This window comes from Leopardus geoffroyi, chromosome B2 (assembly GCF_018350155.1).
Source record: "Leopardus geoffroyi isolate Oge1 chromosome B2, O.geoffroyi_Oge1_pat1.0, whole genome shotgun sequence".
In the NCBI taxonomy this organism is placed as follows: Eukaryota; Metazoa; Chordata; class Mammalia; order Carnivora; family Felidae; genus Leopardus; species Leopardus geoffroyi.
The window spans coordinates 107636472-107657952 of record NC_059332.1 but is presented as its reverse complement, the minus strand read 5'-3'; the positions used below and the strand labels follow the sequence as shown (position 1 = coordinate 107657952).

At 37.0% G+C, this 21481-nt stretch overlaps 1 protein-coding gene across 2 annotated transcripts in view; it reads left to right on the top strand.

Moving 5' to 3' along the window:
- Window positions 1-21239, top strand: part of MAN1A1 (mannosidase alpha class 1A member 1) — a 176687-nt gene extending 155448 nt beyond the window's left edge. The window contains exons 9-13 of one of the 2 annotated variants that reach the window (XM_045499427.1): window positions 2756-2871; window positions 7952-8171; window positions 9101-9273; window positions 17972-18087; window positions 18489-21239. In XM_045499427.1, the coding sequence (XP_045355383.1) occupies window positions 2756-2871; window positions 7952-8171; window positions 9101-9273; window positions 17972-18087; window positions 18489-18615 (752 nt within the window). In that variant the 3' untranslated portion in view covers window positions 18616-21239. The remainder of the gene's footprint in view (window positions 1-2755; window positions 2872-7951; window positions 8172-9100; window positions 9274-17971; window positions 18088-18488) is intronic. The other variant, XM_045499428.1, reaches the window with a different exon arrangement.
- The last annotated feature ends 242 nt before the right edge of the window (window positions 21240-21481 follow it).

Below are 21481 nucleotides of genomic sequence, written 5' to 3'. Positions count from 1 at the left end.
CTTGTTATTTTGACAGTAACCAGACAGTGATTTTCTTTACCATGCATCACTTGCATTTGTCTCCTGCAATCATGTTTATAACAACAGGGCTTGTTATTGATGAGATAGTACTTAGTGTATTTAGTTTGTAAATGTCAGAGGTTTCTGTGGTAATTTATTTAGGAAATTGCAAAGGTCACTTCAAACACTGCTGTTTCAAGAATCTGCCTTACAATTGTAAAAACACTAATTTTACATCAGAATTAAAACTGTAAATCTGGACATTCTTACAATAATAAAAATCACATATTTCACTACTCACAAATATAGCCCTGATTGGGTATAGTCCTTACAAGAATTTTGCTTTGTTCCTCAATTGTTTACTGAGTACCTGCTATATGCAAGCTACTTTCAGGGGCTGATTATGGACCAGGCAACATGGTAGATCTAGTCCCTGTCCTCCTGGATCATGATCTTGTAGAGAAGACAGAGAAGAAATTCCACCATCTTTTGAAATTGCCAAGTGTAGTAAACACGTGTTATCAAAAAGTGTATAGTGAGGGAACCCAGTGGGTGAGGGTCAGGGAAAGTAAGCATCTTTGAGGAAGCAACATTTGATCCTAGACATGAAATATGAGTAAGAGTTACTACTGAAAGTGAAAGGAGTCAGGGAATGCACATCAGGCCCAGAGAACAACGCCTTTAGAATTCCTGCAGTAGAGCCTGCTGGTTTCAAGGGAACAAAAGAAGAGCCATATGGCAAGAGGATAGAAAGCAATCAGAGCAGAATTGATGGTAATATGGGGAAGATGGAGACCACGCAGGGCCTCTCAGTCTCCGAAGACCCAGGATTTGAGTCTTTGCCATTGAAGGCTTCCAATTAGGGATGATCCAGTTTACGTGTCAAAAGGGTTATTCTGGTATTAATGGGGGAATAGTTTGGAGTGGCACTACCATTAGAACTCAGTGTGATGATGGAAATGTTCTGTATCTTTCCTGTGCAGTACAGTAACCAAGGACCACATGTAGCTGTTGGGCACTAGTATGGCTGAGGAACTGAATTATTTTATTTTCTTTTAATTAATTTAAATGTAAACAGCTGCATGCTATTGGAGTAAAAAAGGCCAAATAATTGGGCACTGAAGCCTTGGAAGCAGGGGCTATTGGTAGCTTCATCCAGGATCATATTGGTGAGGACAGAGGAGTGGATGGATTCAGGAAATATATAAGAGGTGAAATGAGTAGAGTTCAGTAGTTCACTGGATATAGGGAAGAGAGAGAGAAGTGAAGAATGACTCTCTGATGTCTAACTTGCACAGTTGGGAGGATGATGGTGCCATGTTAGTGAGGCACCAACAGCAGAAGGTAAGGTTGAGAAGGACAAGAGAATAAATTCAGTTTTAACCTGTTTAATCCTGTCCCCACATAAGCCTCCAAGTGGAGTTGTCAGGTAGGTGTTAGGAGAAAATTGTCTTGTTAGCTGTGTAAAAACGGGTTCACTTTTATATGACAAAGTCAACACAAAGGTCTTATTTTAAAAAATAGTTATGTTGGGGTGCCTGAGTGGCTCAGTCGATTAAGCATCCAACTTTGGCTCGGGTCATGATCTTATGGTTTGTGAGTTTAAGCCCTGTGCTGAGCTCTGTACTGACAGCTCGGAGCCTGGAGCCTGCTTCGGATTCTGTGTCTCCCTCTCTCTCTGCCCCTCCCCCACTCTCGTCTGTCTCTGTCTCTCTCTCTCTCTCTCTCTCTCTCTCTCACTCAGAAATAAACATTTAAAAACATTTTTTTAAATACTTATGTAAAACTAGGTGTGAGTTATGAAACTTAAAATGCAGATTTCCGAAGTAAGGCTGTTTTATTAGTGCTCAAATTCTCTATGAATTCTAGAAATGATATTTGAAATAGATTATGTCTCTGTTTTTGCAGGTAGATATGCTTGAAAAATTAAAGTATTAATTCAAGCAGTAGGCAAAAGAATACATTCAGTGTCACAAGGTAGAGAGCAAGAAGTTCCAAGTGCGAGACCGTGCATGGGCTGTGGAGTCAGATGGCACTTACCAGTGATGCAATCTCATTTAGCCTCACTAAGCCTTAATTTTTTTCACTTTTAATGAGGATACTTACCCTATAAGTTGCAAAATTGTGGTACTATATGTAGTAGATGTGGCATAATAAGTGGCAGTAGGGGAGGATCGTAGGAATGGAGTGGTAGGAAGAACGTCTCCTGCCCTGTCTTCTTTGTTACTGGCCTCCCTCAAAGGATTTTGACCTTATAGGTTGAAAACACTAGAAACTTTATGTAATCATCTTCATCATCATCACCATCATCATCATCAAAGAGTCTGAGGAGCTTCATTTTATCATATGCCAGTCCTTTTTAAGATTTGTTAATACTCATAGTATTTGACATACTTTAGTTATGTTAGTGAAAGCTAAAGCAATTAAAAATTTATTTGAATATATACCGTGAAACATTTTAATTTGGTAGTTTTAACTAGAAAAACAGATTTTAGGAATTGAGGTTGATTATGTATTTTTTATCTTCATGTTTACAAAACTACCCTGGTAATTATTTAGAGTATATCACATTAGTTAACAGCGCATCTGCTCGGTTCAGAATATCTTTCTGAAAACAAGAGATTTGTTGGAATTTAAATGTAACATCGAGTTGCAGTTGACATAGGCTTTTGCATCCTAGTTACTAATGTGATTTTGCTGCATTATCTGAGTTAAAGCCTGAATCACTCTAAAATTCATTTTCCTCTCTTTGCAGATCATGTATCAGTTGGAGGACTCGGAGACAGCTTTTATGAATATTTGCTAAAGGCGTGGTTAATGTCTGACAAGACAGATCTAGAAGCTAAGAAGATGTATTTTGATGCTGTTCAGGTAAGCCCAATATTTAAATCATCTTTGCCACTAAAATAACTTACAACTTGCATATTAATCAGCATTTAATGGGAAATGGAATACCACATGAGTGAATTACAAAGTATTTCCAGTTAGGCTGAGTTCAGTGTCTGCTAATATAACAATAGTAATCACACTTGGGTTTCATTCTAACGGGGCAGTTGAAAGTGTTTTATTTTGCATGAGTCACAAAATCATGAGGAGGAGTAAATCCTAAATTGTATTCTGAAAATTGACAAAGTTAAAATTGTCCAAGGAGTGTCTGGGTGGCTAAGTTGGTTAAGTGTCCAATTCTTGATTTGGGCTTGGGTACAGATCTCGTGAGATCAAGTCCTGCATCAGGCTCCACGCTGGCAGTGCAGTCTGTTTGGGATTCTCTCTGTCTCTGTCTCTGTCTCTCTCTTTATCAAAATAAATAAATACACATTAAAAAAGAAAGAAAAAATAAAATTTCCCATGATTACAACATCCCTAATGGCTACTTCCATTTCAAATAAACTTATCTCCAGAGATAAATAGACAGCACTCTCATATAAAATTCCGAACTAATTAATAGTTTCCTATGATCCTTGTAATGGAGGAGCAATGAGAGGGAAAAAATATTTGTTGAAATGCCTACTGTGTGCTAAGTAGTATGTTAGGCAGATACTTTTTTTTTTTTATCATTTATTTATTTTTGAGAGAGAGACACAGAGCATGAACAGGGGAGGGGCAGAGAGAGAGGGAGACACAGAATCTGAAACAGGCTCCAGGCTCTGAGCGGTCAGCACAGAGCCCGACGCAGGGCTCGAACTCACGGACCGTGAGATCATGACCTGAGCCGAAGTCAGACGCTTAACCGACAGAGCCACCCAGGCGCCCCTAGGCAGATACTTTAAATGAAGGATTTGTTTGTTTCCTCACAGTAGTTTAGATATTATTTACCTGGTTTTACAGATAAGAGAACTGAACCTTGGAAAAGGTTGATTGTGGAACCAAAAGTCAAACTAAAATTTGTGTCAACACATGTCTCTTTTTACCTCACCACTATGGATTTATTTGTGAAAAAGAATTTCCATAGTACATTTAAGTATGAGCAGTAAGTTAGTAAAGTAAGTTCGAAACTGCTCTGCAAAGTCTATAGGAGGTAGCCAGTGTAAGAGTGAACGAAGCCTCAAGCAAATGTAAGCTTCAGTCAAAACTGAAAATAAAATTTGAAAGTATAAAAAGCTTTAAAAGAAGAATATTGTTTTATATAAAATGCTTGAACTCATACCCAACTTTTCAGGAACAAAGTTTTTTAGCAGAACTCAGTACACTTGTGATTGATAAGTATTTTATGTGGTAACCCATTTTCTTAATATTAATTATTATCAAGTCATCTCAAATAATGTTATAAACTTATGGCTAAATCCTCAGAAAAATGACTTTTTTATTGACTCCTCAGAAACTTTTTTATAATTAAGAATATTAATTCATAGGGGAGAAAAGTGGAAGTTTATAATTCCAATAATGTAGCCACTGTTCTAAAATTAGTCTCCCTGAGAAGGAGGTCTGGGTAATTTAGACATAGTCCAATTTATTCATTGAAATATAAATGCAACTTACTTTGCTCTGGTTGTCCAGATTCAATATTACTGTGGTTCCCTCCCAAGATCAATAAGAAACATCACTAAGTACAGCAGATATGACTCTTTACTGCCTGACATACAGGAACCAGAATGCCTTAGTACATTGGCTTTTGTTTAGCACACTTTTAATTAAGGTGCATGATGAACATAAAAAGCAAAGTAGGATATGGTTCACATGGCCTCTTCCAGGTTTGTTTCTCATCTTTCCTATGAGGTTTCAGGTTTTAAGCTAGGGAATTCTTCTCCATACCGTATGGTTTCCAGTGTGTCATTTTTTTTTCTTTTTCTCCTGGCATATTTTTTAATTATTCTAATCTTAAAAAGGCCCCCTAAGATCTTGAAAGGTAACTTTAAAATGTTCTTTGAAATATTTTCCCCGAGTTTCTAGACTATACCCACACAGTTTTTAATATATTGTATTTAGACAAACCATGGACAGGAAAATCCATTAAGAACAAATGAAGTAAAGTGTTTCCTGTTTCTCTTAATAGTAAAAACATTTCCAATTCATTGTATTTTCAACATAGAAAGCAAAGCTAGAACAATTACATTTCTGATTTTGAGAAGTAACCATGTCTCGTATAGCAAAGTTTCTTTCTGCTAAACTGTAGTTTAAAAAAGCGTTATTATTAAGGAGAGAGTCCTTTACATTATTGTTCTGGACAGTTGAGTTACTGCGGATATAGTTCTTCAATTTTAGCCTCAAGTGGATTTTGGAAAGCACTGAATCCCAGCATGGTCTGTTTTCTTTGGTTGTTTTAATAACAAAATACTTTGTGCTTTCAGCTGGCTGTTAAGTTCTTCTCTAGAGACCACACTAAGAATGCACAGTGGTGGATGTTCATTCTTCCAGAGGTCCATTAGAATGAATGGTAGCTGGGCTGATGATGTGTTAGACATTTAAGTTTCTAAAGGTTTCATCACACTAATTCTTTTCAAATATGGAAGGCTGAAATCACAACATATGTAATATTCTTTTTTCCTAAGCAATTCTCTGTAGATTTGACACTTTTTTTTTAGAGCCACTAAAGACTGTTTTTTCCTCTTTTATATTTATTTACATTTTCCCACTGGCGCACAAACATTGCTTCAAAAGTCTTGGAACTTCATTGTAGTTTATTTAAGAGGTAGCAGCTTGGTCAGAACCATGCCAAAAGAAAGAATATAGTACTTTATTCAGGATCCGTAACAGGGTAATAATGTTTCACTAATCCATGATCCAAAGCTATAACTTTTGCCATGTAGAAAGAATAATTTCTTGGGTGATGAACAAATATCTGCTTTAAGACCTTTACTGTAATTTGTGCTATAAGAAGTGTAAATAGTTAAGATGTTCAGTTGCATGAATAAGAATGAATGTTAATATAACTAGACCATCAATAAAACTAGCTAACCACAGTTAATGAGCACAGTACTATGTTCATTTATTTCTTACCATCTTGGTTTCATGTATTTATTTCCAATAAAAATAGGAAAGGTTTTATCTGTCTGTATATTCACTTTCATTCATTCTTCTCAATCTCAAGTTTCATCTGTGTGTACTGTTCCCAAATGTGCTTCCTAAAAAACTCTCTCTTTTTTTTTTATAATAGTGTAACAGGTATAGACGTAGTCTTAGCTCTTTTTCTTCTATGAAGTAATTGAAAGGGGGAAAAAAACACATTTCCTGTTACAGTAGTTGGAAGTTAGTGATTTCAAACAGTTATATTTCATTTTTGCTTTTTAGAATATAAGGCTTATTTGAAAGGCTTATCTATTTGAAAAGAATATCAACAATCCTGCAGCAGAAATAAGAGATATTTTACAGATCATATTTGTAAACATCATTTCCCCCCAATTTACAGATCTTTATTCCTTTTCTTAAGTTTTTATTTTAATTCCAGTTAGTTAACACACAGTGTTATATTTGTTTCAGGTGTACATTATAATAATTCAACACTTCCATATATCGCCTTGTGCTCTTCACAATAAGTGCCCTCCATCCCCATCACCTATTTCACCCATCTCCCCCCTCTGGTAACCATCCCTCCCCTCTGGTAACCATCAGTTTGTTCTCTATAATTAAGACTTTGTTTCGTGATTTGTCTATTTTTCCCTGTATTTATTTTGTTTCTTAAATTCCACATATGAGTGATACCATCTGGTATTTGTCTTTCCCTGACTGACTTATTTCGCTTAGCATTATACTCTCTAGCTCCATCCATGTCATTGCAAATGGCAAGACTTCATTTGTTTTTGTGGCTAAATAATATTTTATTATTGCCACATCTTCTTTATCCATTCACCAATCGATGGACACTTGGGCTGCTTCCATATCTTGGCTATTGTAAATAATGCTTCTATAAACATAGGCGTGCATGTATCCCTTTGAATCAGTGTTCTTGTATTCTTTGGATAAATACCTAGTAGTGTGATTGCTGGATCATATGATAGTTCCATTATTACCTGAGAAACCTCATACTATTTTCCATCGCAGCTGCCCCAGTTTGCATTCCCACCAACAGTGTGTGAGTGTTCCTTTTTCTCCACATCCTCACCAACACCTGTTGTTTCTTGTGTTGTTGAGCTTAGCCATTCTGACAGGTGTGAGGTGGTATCTCATCATGGTTTTCATTGGCATTTACTTGATGGTAAGTGATGATGAGCATTTTTTCATGTGTCTTTTTTGTTTTCCATTGTACACGAATGTGCTTTTTAATAGAATTATTAGGGAGGAATTTAATTCAAACGTTACCACAATGGAGATGTGAATGAGGATGATAAATGAACCTTATCAAGTGCTACAGACAGTACTGACTGCTTCATAAAGTAAATGTTGCTGAATTTTCTCAGTAAATACTACTTATTCTCCTTTTATGGATAAGGATACTGAGATTTGGGGATACAGTAAGCAAATTACCCACCAAATTCACAGATAGTAAATGTCAGAGCTGGAATTTTGAAGCCAAGCAAACTGATTCAAGAACAGCACATCTTTCCCACTCAGTTTTGCCACTCTCTGAGCCTAAGAGAGCAAAAGGAAGGGTAATACCACCAGCCTGATTTTATATACAGATATGCTCTGTTCTTCATCCACAGTAGGGCCTGTGTTTTGTGCTGTTTCTTCATTGTGAAAATGGAAATGCATTAAGCATTACGTCTACACCAGTAGCCTATCATTGAGAAGCAGACCATTTTTGTTGTATGAGGACTAAAAGTGTTTGATCATGGACTCAGGCAAAACCAACTGGACTGGCCCAACAGTGATAATTCTAACTAACCAAACTAATAAGGCATATACTAGAAGAAGATACAGAAAGCAAGAGCATAAAATTTCAGGTTGAATCAGGTTTATAACAAACTCAAACCGTGAGTGAGGTTATATCCTTTTTCTCTCTTAGTCTTGAGAGTGTTTTTAGTATAAATTTGAGAGGAGATTTAAAAATGTTGAAAATAATTATTATTTTCAGGCAATTGAGACTCACTTGATCCGCAAGTCTAGTAGGGGACTGACTTACATCGCGGAGTGGAAAGGGGGCCTCCTGGAACACAAGATGGGCCACCTGACCTGCTTTGCTGGAGGCATGTTTGCACTTGGGGCGGACGATGCTCCCACAGGCCTGACCCAACACTACCTTCAACTCGGGGCTGAAATTGCCCGGACCTGTTATGAATCTTACAATCGCACATGTGAGTACATGTTACTCTTCATTTTCTATCTATTCCCACATGCTTTTATTTCATTCCTAAGGAACATTGACATTGCTGCCATCAAAAGAATATCCACTGTGCCTCATGAAATAGGAAGCTCATGATTAATATTTTAAAGGAATTTATATTTTTTACTTTAGGAAGTACTGCTTTCTACATAAAAATATCTACTCTTAGTTTACTAAGGAACAAAATTGGAGGTCGTAAAGGGTTAAGCCGGTCTCATTTATTGACCCTGCTTTAAGCAAATTACATTGGGTAAGACTCTCTATCCCAAGTGCAAAAGAAATTTAGTATTTTATAAACCATTATTAATCTTCTCAGTGTCTCTATGAAATAGAGTCTGGGTCCCTTCTTATGAAATAGGAGTTTGAAGCACAAAGATTAACATAATTTATGACATGATGACTTAGAATTAGTTTTCCAGCTAACTAATAAGGGGTGTTGTAGTGCCTTGTATTTACCTGGGGGGCACTCAGTAAATGATGGTTAAATGAAAGAAAATAAAAGATCATTGCCATTTTCTAAAAAGGACTCTTAGATGACTATATTCTCAAAGTTGAGACATTATTATTTTGAACATTATTTATTATGTGATGTTTATAACCATTTCTATTTTTCTTTTTTTTAAATATAATTTATTGTCAAATTGGTTTCCAAACAACACCTAGTGCTCATCCCAATAAGTGCCCTCCCTCCTGCCCATCACCCACTTTCCCCTCTCCCCCACCCCCACCTACCCTTAATTTGTTCTCAGTCCTTAAGAGTCTCTTATGGTGTAACCATTTCTTAAAATGATTGTTTTGGCATATCTCTTGAATGTTGTAAAGTACTTTCTAGTTTCATTTAAGTTATAGAACTAAGCAGTGTCCAAGGCAATAACCCTTGTCACCGTGCATACTCTTTAGTTATGAAGCTGGGACCAGAAGCTTTCAGATTCGATGGTGGTGTTGAAGCCATTGCTACAAGGCAAAATGAAAAATACTACATCCTGCGGCCAGAGGTTGTTGAGACTTACATGTACATGTGGCGACTGACTCATGATCCAAAGTACAGGAAATGGGCCTGGGAAGCAGTAGAGGTGATATTTTAATCTGCTGACATTTCTTGTTCATAAATGTCTCAGGAAAAATGTTCAATGATTTCTATCAATCTAGTATATCAACTTTCCTATGGTTTTGAAAGCTTTAATCAGACTTTTTCCCAACTTACGAATGAGTGTTGTCAGTTGTCATCCTATATCCCTGGCTTTGCTTCATATGACAATGATATTAATATACGAATTGTGAGATTGAAGGAGGTATGTAGAAAGGCATATTATGAAATTAAGTTCCCACAGCCATAGAAATGATGATCATTTAACTCCACAAGGACTTGTTGACAACGTGGGGAAAATCACCCCTGCCTGTTGTCTGTTTAAAGAAGCCGCTCTGTGGTTTGTTGTTGTTGTTGTTGTTGTTGTTGTTGTTGTTGTTGTTGTTAGTCTTTGGGCATTGAAATGAAAATATATGCTTGTACTTAGAGTTCCAACCTAAATAAAGAGGTAAATTGAGGCAAACTCAAAATTATATTAAAAAAAAAAAAAGTTGATTCCAGAAGAGCAGAGGAATTGCAATTCAGGACACACAGAATGTAGCAAGCTACAGGTGAGTCAGTTGAGGGTTTGAAGTAGGCTGTATTTATGGACAGGGAATGTAAAGAAGAAAGAATTCAGTTAGAGTCTATTCAAGTAAAAAACAAATGGAGACCAGCTTTGAAAATTCCCTGAGCAGACAAAACCAGTCCAGTCCTACAAATACAGCTCAATGGAGCTCTTCTGCGAGACCAGCCAGGCCTGTGTCATTTCATGTTCATTCCTCTGAAAACCATAAGTAAAACTTCCCAAAGTTGATATAAGGCACCCCCTGACCAACTCCCTGTCATTCCAATATTATCAGTTTTCTATAAATCCAGCATATGTAGGAAATCAGTCTCTCTGTCCTCAAGTTTTGTTTTCCCGAGGGCACATGCATAAGATTTTCCATTTTCTTCCTTCCAGTTCCATTTTAGATTGAAATTCTTTCACAGAATAAATTAACTACTTAGATCTAACTTTTAGAAAGAACCTATAGAACTACTTTATGCAATAGTATTCATTCACTGATCTCAGGCTTATATAAACTTTCCATCTGTCCAATACACTGTTTTAATTGTCTTTGTCACCCCTTGGGTCTCTCCTGCCGAATATGGCATATCATCTTCCTAAACTAATCTGGTGAACACTGTGTGCTGGTGCCCACGGACGTTGCCTCCAGAACATGCATCAAATGGTGTCTAATTTTAAGAGCTGTTATTCTGGAAGGAGTTGTGATGGGGCACCCAGGCAATAACAGCAAGCCAAAGCTTGAATTACACTCACTTACTCTTTAACACTCTGTTACAAAGTTAGCTGTCTTTAAAAACTGACCATTAGAAATAACTTCTGTCAGGGCACCTGGGTGGCTCAGTCGGGTAAGTGCCTAACTCTTGATTTTGACTCAGGTCATGACCTCACAGTTTATGAGATCAAGCCCCTGTTGGGCTCTGTGCTGACAGCAGGGTGCCTGCTTGGGATTCTCTCTCTCTCTCTGCCTCTCTCCCATTCTCTTTCTCTATATATAACAAACAAACAAACAGACTTTAAAAAAAATACAAGAACTTCTCTCAGGAAATCTAAAATGAATATATTGCCTTTGTGTAAATCATTAACTAATACCTTAGGAAGCCATTGATGAATATTGCTTTTTACCCACTCCGTGTAGAATATGTCTTATCACTGATCATTAATCATTTTAAGTAATAACGATTCTTTAGGTCCCTTTTTTTCTTTTTTTTTTCTTGCAAAGTTTTCTCGTTATGTTTAGCCAGTAGTAGTTCCAGTTTCTTTAAATGTGTATTGTTTTCCCTCTGAAAAACTGTATAAAAATGGAGGTTCGTGTAAACTTTGGTGATAGGAAATGATTTTGGTTTTCAACACTCCAGCAAAAGAATTAAGGCTAAGAGTCACCTTGTGAATATCAATTTAAATGGATATATCTCATTAAATGTAAAACACCCTAATTGATAAGGGTATTTGATAACAGTGTGATTTTATGTACCACTAAGAGAATACAACACTACCAATTAAATTATGACATGCCAATTTTAGAGATGGCAAAGTGTGAAAAGCATATGGCCAGGGACTGATATAAAAACAGAAATAAGTAAACCACTATTGTCATGTGGTCGAAGAGCTTTGGTTTGCTTGGTTCTTCAGGGGCGTGTGTGTGTTTGTGGGGTAATAAATTGGTTTCAGATGTTAGGATTTTTGTCTGTTGTCAAATTTTAGCATAGCGTATGATGTAAGATTGTTTCCCTATGCCAGGACTCCTGGGTGGTTCAGTTGGTTAAGTGTCCAGCTTCGGCTCAGGTCATGATCTCATGGTTTGTGGGTTTAAGCCCTGCGTTGGGCTCTGTGCTGACAGCTCAGAGCCTGGAGCCTGCTTGGGATTCTGTGTCTCCTGTCTCTGCCCCTCCCCAACTTGCATGCGCGCGTGTGCTCTCTCTCTCTCTCAAAAGTAAACATTAAAAAAATGTTTTTAATAAAAAAAATAAAGATCACTTCCCTGTGCCACAAAACAGATGTACCCCCAACCCCACCCTTGTTTTTTGCCACTAGTGCTTCTGCTAGAACTTGAGGTGTAGTGGGGACAGAGGAGTGCTGGGACACTTGCCTTTTGTAAAGCACAAATCGTAGACTTAGATGGTGTGGCGGTACTTTTTTCCCTTGTGTCACACCCCCCAGCCCTCCTTTGTTTCAGCTGCAGCTGCAGTGGGCAGTATCGCTGTGGGCTCCCTGGTGTTTCTCAGCTGCTCTGACTCTGGGCTTCCTCCCAGGCTGTGGTCTGGGAAGCGGGAGAGTTAAAGTCTCCAGGGACAACTCTGAAGCAGTGAGGCTTCAGAGTTGATGGACAACTATGTCAGTCTTCCCTCTTTGAAGAATAACTCTGAGATTCCTTCTGCATGGTTCCTTAGATGGTTTCCAGTGGGACGGAGCCCTTGCGGCCCACAGCTGTAACCCAGTCAACATATTTCCCTGGCTATTCTCCCTTGCTCCGTTCACTTTTCCCATTCATCACCTAAAAACTTCTTGCATCCAACCCTGTCTTATGCTCTGTTTTTAGGGGAAGCCAAACTAAAACATAGGAGTATACCTTCAAAATAACCTAGTCTATCTAGTCTTCCACTCAAAGAAAGAACTTGTCTTCGTCTTTGCCAAATGGATATTCCTCATCAATCCAAGGACTTTGTAGCAAAAGGAATATGGTACTAATAAAGTAATTCATTCCAATTTTTTAATGTCTGAAAGTGTTAGAAAGTTACTTTTTGAAAGCAGAATTTACAGTGTTTTGTGTTCTGGGGGTCCTGAGGAAAAATCCCTTCTCTCTTCTACATTTTAGCTCCTCATTTATCTGAAAACAGCATGTTCTGCCACCTGTTCCTTCCCCACCCAACACTTCCCTCCATTTGCGTCCTCATGACATGTGCGGTCTCTCAGGGCTGAGCTATGCGAATCAATAACCTCTCTTCTGAGTATCATTTCCCACAGCCTTTGGTCCAACTTGTTCTTTTAGTAGATTGTAAAATTCCTGGCTTACACTGAAATTGTGGTCAAATGGTGTTAGCTACTACATAGCCACTGTTGTGACGGTTCTTTTGTTCCATATCTGTTTTCACCCATACTTGCTATTTGTAAAGTATTTGTCAGCCCTGCTGTCTTCTAATGAAATTCTCCCTTTCCAGCCTTCTTTCACTGATACACTCAGTAAACCTGCTTTCCATGTCTTAACCAAATTCCTGAATGGTAATGCCAAACACAATAATAATGTCGAACAAGATATGAGATTATATAATCCAGCATACAGCACTAGAAGCTTCTCCATAAATTACCAACAATCCATTAATACCAGATATTCATGCATTTGTGAATCTACGTAGCAGAAATAACATTTACCTGATAGTTCTTTTGCTTTTTCTCAATAATGTCATGAAAACTTTATTAAATTCCTCCCAATTAAGTAGGTATAATATTCTGATAAAGGTCTACTACAAATTATACATATACATTCACATATGTGTTGGTAAATATAGATTTGACAACATCTATAATTATAGGTATGTATAAATTATATGAGGTCTCCTCTGGTCCACCATAGCAGATAAGCCTTATATAGGGATTTTATATTTCTTCTTTTTACGCACAGACATTTTTTTCCGGTCTCTTAGATCTGACCTTTTCCATATTGTCTTCTCAGTCCCTTCTTGTCCCTTCTCAGGCTGGAACCCTGTTTCCAGACTCTTTGATATGTCTGTTTTGCTAGGTTCCAAACTCAACCATTCAGGTTTATTATTAGCATTGTTGCCTGGGATCCACTCTAGGAAATCTCCAAGGATCAGCTGTTTATCTAACCTGTTTAACCTAAAGATAAGAGAATGCTTTTCTTTATCTTTCTGACTTAGGATTTTAACTCATGCTGCTCCCTATTCTCTGACCTTTCTTACCCCTAAAAAGGTACAGTTACTTGGTGTCTGGGTTGTCCTTCATCCTTTGTTTAGACTTCCAGTAACTGTAAACATTTCCCTATTTTCTATTCTCTGCTATTAGCACATTCCAGCCACATATGGTCACTAATAATGTAAGCATTTACATAAAATCGAGGTGACCCCTGTGCCTAGAGTCTGAGAGTCCCAAGAACAGATTGTAGTAAAATGATGTTCTAATCAGACTGTGCAGCATAAATACGTGACTGCTTCCACTGTTGAGTTACTGTGAAACCAGGACCTGTTATGGGTGCCCAGGAGGCTCCATATTCCTAAAGTTTCAAAGTTTAGACTTGACAGGAAGGTTTTTCATTTTTTGAAAGTTAAAAAAAAAAAAAAAAAAAAAAAAAGGGCAGTGTGGCAGTTCCCTTTTTTTTCTCTTTAATTTGCCAAAAGCCTCTGAAAGGTTTCTGTCACTATGGTAAGCGTGTCTTCATCTTGTTTTATTCTCATGACAGCCCATGTTGAGCAAAGGGACACTGCCTAGGTCCAGAAACGTCTGAGGTCACAGGGAGTCTAGGGCTGGGATTTGGCCCCCTCTTCTAAGATTTTAGAATGTGTTCTGGACCACTATGGCTCACCACATTAGGACAGAGAGAAAAGAAGAATGGGGGTGAACTGAAAAGAAAAAAGATTGGGCATTGTCTACCCCACAGAACAATTATTTTCCTATAATGAAAGAGAGAACTTAACAGAAATTTCCATGGGAGAGAGGAATGGCAGTTGACCATGCCTCGTCCTCTCATTAGCTTATCACCAAAGAACTTCAAGGGGGGAGAAAAGTTTCATTGTTAAAATCTTTTATAGGAAATGTCTGGAAGTAGGGTTTAATTATGTTCCATAACAAGCTTGTCCATTTCTTCCAAATCCTGGGTTTTTTTTCTTTTTTACAAATAATCTCTGGTCTACTCCAGTGTATCTGGTATTTGACTTTTTAATCAAAAAGAACTTCTGTCAAAAAAGGAAGGAAGGAAAAAAATATTAGGACCTGAAAGTTCCTTTCTGCAGGCTTTCCCTGCTTGGTTTGTTTGTCTGCAACAGAGAATATAATCAAAGCATTTTTTTAAGTTGATCTTATTTTCCCAGTGGCTTTTAAAAAGTACCAAATCATGAAGTATTTTCTTTATTCATGTAGCCTGCAAATTGTGTTAGGTTGTTACCTAAATTTTCATTTCCACACTGCCCAACCCATCTCTTTTCCAAATACTCGTTATAGTCAGAGAACTTCAGAAATGTAGCATCATTTCTCTCTAGACAGTTAAGAAATGGACTCATCCTATTTTCTTCCATCCCAGAGCAAAACAAAAACAAAAACAACAACAACAAAAACCCACTTTTTTTAGAAGTAGATATCAGCCACATTTTTTCACTGCTTTGCATTTTCTTCTTTTATATCTGTTACCAATGTCACTAATTAGTACTCCGCAATCAGTTTTTATAAAATAAGATGTTCTGAGTGTAGTAGCAGCTGTTTTTGGTCCAGTATATGTTCTAAGTTTTTGGGTTTATAATCCCAATTGACATTAACAGTCTCTCTAGATCAGGGGTCAGCAAACTTTTTCTATAAGAGCCAGAGAAAATTAGGCATAGGGACCAAGTACAACTAAAAGCGTGCCTCATTTTATTGTGCATTGTTTTATTGTGCTGTGTGGATATTGTGTTTTTGTTTTTGTTTTTGTTTTTGTTTTTTTACAAATTGAAGGTTTGTGGCTACCTGTGTCAACCAAGTCTAATTGGTGCCATTTTTCCAACAATATTTGCTGCTTGCTTTATGTCTCTGTGTCACATTTTTGTAATTCTCACAATATTTACAACTTTTTCATTGTTACATTTATTATGGTGAATGTGTAATCAGTGATCTTTGATTTTATTGTTGTAATTGTTTTGGCGTGCTACAAACTGCGCCCTTATAAGACAGAACTTTATCGATAAATGTTATGTGTTCTGATTGCTCCACCAACTAGCCATCCCCCAACTCTCTCCCCCTCCTTGGGCCTCCCTCTTTCCTGAGATATGACAATACTGGAATTAGGCCAATTAATAGCCCTATAAAGGCCTCTAAGTGTTCAGATGAAAGGAAGAGTCACATATCTTTCAATTTAAATCAAAAGCTAGAAATGATTAGGTTTAATGAGGAAGGCTTCTCGTGCCAAACAGCCACATTGTGAGTGCAAAGGAAAAGTTCTTGAAGGAAATTAAAAGTGCTACTTCAGTGAACACATGGATGATAAGACAGTGCAACCCTAATAGGGAGAAAGTTTAGTGGTCTGGATAGAAGATCAAACCAGCCACAACATTCCCTTAAGCCAAAGCCTAATCCAGAGCAAGGTCCTAACTCTCCTCAATTATGTGAAGGCTGAGAGAGGTGAGGAATCTGCAGAAGAAGAGATGGGAGCTGGCAGAGGTTGGTTCATGAGATTTAAGGAAAGAAGCTATCTCCATAACATCAAAGGACAAGGTGAGGCAGCGGGTGCTGATGTAGAAACTGCAGCAAGTTCTCCAGCAGATCCAGCCCAGATCATTAATGAAGGTGACTACACTACACAACAGATTTTTAATGTAGATGAAACAGCCTTCTATTGAAAGAAGATGCCCACTAAGACTTTCATAGCTGGAGAGGAGAAGAAGCCTGGCTTCAAAACTTCAAAGGACAGACTGACTCTTTTGTTAGGGGCTAATGCAACTGGTAACTTGGAATTGAAGCCAGTGCTCACTTATCATTTCAAAAATCCTAGGGCCCTTAAGAATTAGGCTAAATCTACTCTGCCGCTCTAAAATGGAACAACAAAGCCTGGATAATAGCTCATCTGTTTACAGAATGGTCTACTGAATGTTTCAAGCCCATTGTTGAGACCTACTGCTCAGAAAAAAAAGATTCCTATCAAAATATTACTGCTTATTGACAGTGTACCTGGTAGCCCAAGAGCTAAAAGGAAGACAATGAGATTAATGTTTTCATGCCTGCTAACACAGCATCCATTCTGCGGGTCGTGGATCAAGGAACATTTTGACTTTAAGCATTTAAGAAATACATTTCATAATTTCATAGCTGCCATAGACATTGATTCCTCTGGATCTGGGCAAACTAAATTGAAAACCTTCTGGAAAAGATTCACCATTCTAGATGCCATTAAGAACATTCGTCATTTATGGAAGAGGTCAAAACATCAACATTAATAGGAATTTGAAAGAAGTTGGTTCCGGCCCTCATGGATGACTCTGAAGAGTTCAAGACTTCATTGGAAGAACTAACTGCACTTGTGATAGAAATATCAAGAGAACTGGAATTGAAAGTAGAGCCTGAAGATGTGACCAAATTGCCAAATTTCACGATAAAACTTGAACAGATGAGTAGTTGCTCTTTATGGATGTGCAAAGAAAGTAGCTTCTTGAGATAGAATCTACTCCTGGGGAAGATTGTTGAAATGACCACAAAGGATTTAGAATATGACATAAACGTGTTTGATAGAGCAGTGGCAGGGGACTGACTCCAATTTTGAAAGAAGTTCCGCTATGGGTAAAATGCTGTCAAACAGCATTGCGTGCTGCAGAGAAATCATTTGCGAAAGAAACTGTCAAGTGATGCGGCAGTCTTCGTTGTTGTCTTACTTTAAGCATTTGCCACGGCCACCCCAGCCTTCACCAACCACCAGCCTGATCAGTCAGCAGCCATCCACATGAAGGCAAGACCCTCCACCAGCAAAAACAGTACAACCCACTGAACACTCAGATGAGGTTTAGCATTTTTAGCAACAGAGTATTTTTTTAATTAAGGTGCGTATGCTGTTTTTAGACATAATGCTACTGCACACTTAATAGATTTTGTGTAAACATAACTTTTATATGCACTGGGAAATCAAGAAATTCACTTGATTCACTTAATCGCAATATTCACTTATTGTAGTGGTCTGGAACCAAACTCACAAAAATCACTCAAAATTGTCTCAAAATTAAATGTAGAAGTGTTTCAAATTAGGTGAGATGTATTGTCCATGTGCCCCTTAACTTTTCATACTTTATATGCATTTACATTTTGTGGCCTTTTAAATTGTCACCTGAAACTCTTCCAATGCATCCTTCAACTTGAATCCTTATTTTATTGAATTTGGCAATTTCACAATAAAAATTGGTGGCAATTTATTGAAATGTGACCATCTTTTTCCCTCTTCCTTGTAATGTAGGCCCTGGAAAATCACTGCAGAGTGAATGGAGGCTATTCAGGCCTAAGAGATGTTTACCTCAGACATGAGAGTTATGACGATGTGCAACAGAGTTTCTTCCTGGCAGAGACACTAAAGTAAGTAAAATGTTTTCTAAACGTATGTGGCAGAGGTACCTGGTCAGATCTTCTTTGGCGATGTCTTCATCATGGACACATTCAAGTAATATCAAGTACGACTGCTTCCGAATGCCATCCTTACATGCCTGGCAATAATTGCAGGCGTGTCTCCAGTCGTCACCTAAGTTTGATGACTTGGAATTGCTTTGTGGGTTTTCACACACTACTACCCAAACACAAAGCAGCTTCTCTGTTCCACATTAGTGACGGCATTGCCTCAGGGTTTTGCAGTGCTTGACTGTTGTCCGTGATTCTCCGTAAGAAGAATGGAGACATTGATGTGGTTTTTGCTGTGTGTTTCTGCTTTCCCTGCCTGACACAGTCTCTCGGGTCTCATATGCTCACGTTTCTCCCTCCAGGTATTTGTACTTAATATTTTCTGATGACGATCTACTTCCACTGGAACACTGGATCTTCAATACCGAGGCACATCTTCTCCCTGTACTCTCTACGAATAAAAAGGAAGTTGAAGTCAATGAAAAATAAAAAGACATTTCATATTTTACCCTGCTCCATTCCCTTCACTGCATACCTTAATGATTCCTTTTCTGGTATTCAGGCACATGATGAATTTTTATCAATAGGTCTGTGATTATTCTAAGTTCTGAAATTGTTTTGCAGTCTTTTAGGTTTATTATCAGAAGCATAGATGGACCTAAATTCCTTATCCTATCCTTTATTATTCAGTCAGTGGATCATAGGTTTTTACATTTTTTTAAGTAATCTGGAGTTCATGAAGGTGTATCATTTTTATTAAACTGAATAGAATGGTATACCAGTGACCTCTTAATTATAACTTTGATTTGACTGCAAAACTTTTTCCTCCTCTATGAGGAGATGATGTCTGCTTTAAGCTGTAATGTTTTGCCATGTTGCAAAAAGCCATAATAATAAATTAAATATTAAAAAAGCTTTTTCCTTTTCAATTTTATGTTAATCTGGTTTGTCTATCCACCAGAGACAGATCTTATAACTGTGACAGACAGCTTCTTTATGCGGGTCTATCATTATTTGATAGAATGTCTTCTAAAATACTTCACTCACATTGTAATTCAAATTAGAATGTCATCCCAAAAGGATCATCTCATGTTGACCTCATTTCATTGGAACCATGGTATATTTTTGTTAGTTAATTATATTAGTGTTTCCTAATTTGTGAATTAGTTCTCAAATTTTACTTTAAATGTCCTGTGTCATTTCTGGATCATGCCCTGGTTAATTTCTCCCATTCCCTACCACACAATGGGTTGATCGTTCAGGTTTTGCAGAGCTCTGTTATTACCAAATTATATTTTTTTAAAGGAAACAATATAACTCTTAGTGCATTAGTTTTTGCTTTTAACTGAGTATATGAAGAAATTGAGTCTCTCTCAAAAAGGGTATTTCACATGGTTTTTAGTTTGTATTTCATCTTTAAGGTTTTTTTTTTCTTGTTATCAAAAAAAAAAAGCATTACATTTGGCTCAGATTTTTCAGATTTAAAAAAGACCCTTTCTCAAATGTAGTAAGTTATTTCAGTTTACGAAAGCAGAATTTAACTCTGAAAGAAGCTCTGCTAATGTATCTATCTATTCTTGGTCAATTGAAGAAAATCTAATAAACTTTTAGGCCAAATAAGAATATAGTACATTTTGTGTGGTCAAATTCAACATAGAGATCCCAGCTTAAAAGCAATATATAGGAATGGACATTCCTAATTCCCCACAGTCCTATAGCAGATCAAAATAATGATATGATTCTTCTTTAAGAACAAGCATTATTTTGAGATATGAGTGGCTTTCCCAAGAATAAATTTGGTGGCACCCCATGTCATATTTCCCATGAAAGGGCTAATAATGATGATGCATTTACTGAGGAACAGAGACTCTGAGCACCTGCATTTTCAACCTGGAGGGGTCAGATAGGTCAGTGCAACCTCATGAATTAGGCTGAACCATATGAAATTGCTGCACTTGTAGTTCAAAAACTATCCTATATCAGCAATTTCGTATGGTTCAACATACTGTTTTTTAATTATTTTATTGGCTCTCAGTAGATTCCATTGTTTTAGCTGTTTCAGCTTTTGAAAGTGTTTCAAGATTTCCTTTGTCTGAAAGGACCACCTGTGTGACCTGCTCTTTTTTCAGTACTGTACATTGGTTTATGTCAAAGAATAAATTAATAAAGTTAGTAAATGAAAAAGATCCTTTAGTACATCATTATTGCCATGTTAATGAGTTCCTGTGACCCAGAATAATTCCTTCCACTCATATCTTCAGCTCACCTTATGAAATGAATAGATAGCTGAGAGTCCTTTCTTCCCAGGACTTCAAAGCAAAGTGTGAAAGATTATTGCAAAAATTGGGCCATATGTATTTAGATGATAATTCTCACGTGAATGTCCTAGGACTAGCAACTTAAATTAATTTATTTTCTTTGATTTTCACTTTGATTTGTAAGAGCACAAAGGTGATCTGCATTTCTGCAGCAGAGAGGATATTAAAATCAGGTCATGTGTACACACTGCACTATAATGTACCTTTTGTATCCTGATATAAATAGGCAAGATGATTGTACTACCTTTTGCTCTGCCAATGACAAGAACAAAGTTTTTCAATTCCAAAACTTGGATTTTTTTAACGTAAGTCCCCAAAACACCAAAAACGTAAACAAGATGAGAGATGATTATTATGGTGATGTAATTTAAAGTTGTACTTTGTGTTAATTATTTTAAACAACTTAAGTCCTTAGGTAGACACTCTCATTTTCAGCAAAACCGTGCAGTTAAGTTTACATATGTATTCACATCCTGAAAGGTGAATAATTAAAATAGCACTTAATTTTGTGTTTCTGCATATGTTTTTGGTATACTGTGCACAATTAATATTACACATATAAGTTGTATGGAAATTTACAGAACTCGAAGATGTTTGTCATGACTCCTTCATATGTAGTAGTACCCATTCTTTTCATTGATTGTTTTTAATTTGTACATAAGTCTATTCTGCCATATCCAACTTTATATAAATCTCTAATGTTATGGGAAACATAATAGATTGACACATAATTTTTAAAAACTATATTTGTAAAATTTCTCTATTGTGAATAAAGCCTTTTAATATATCTCCTCATTTGTTGTTTTTCTCCTTTTAAGTAAGCTTTTGTATATGTCGGGGTGAGTGCGTACAATTGCAAGTTGAAATAATAGTCATTATTATTCATCCTGATAGTGATTCCATACCACACCCAGAGAATCTGGACAAGGAAACATTTCTCATTACAAACTTAAAATTGCAAAAAATTTTGCATATACATTTTTGATTAATCAAATATCATATTAAGACTCCAAAATATGTTCAACACCAGGCATATA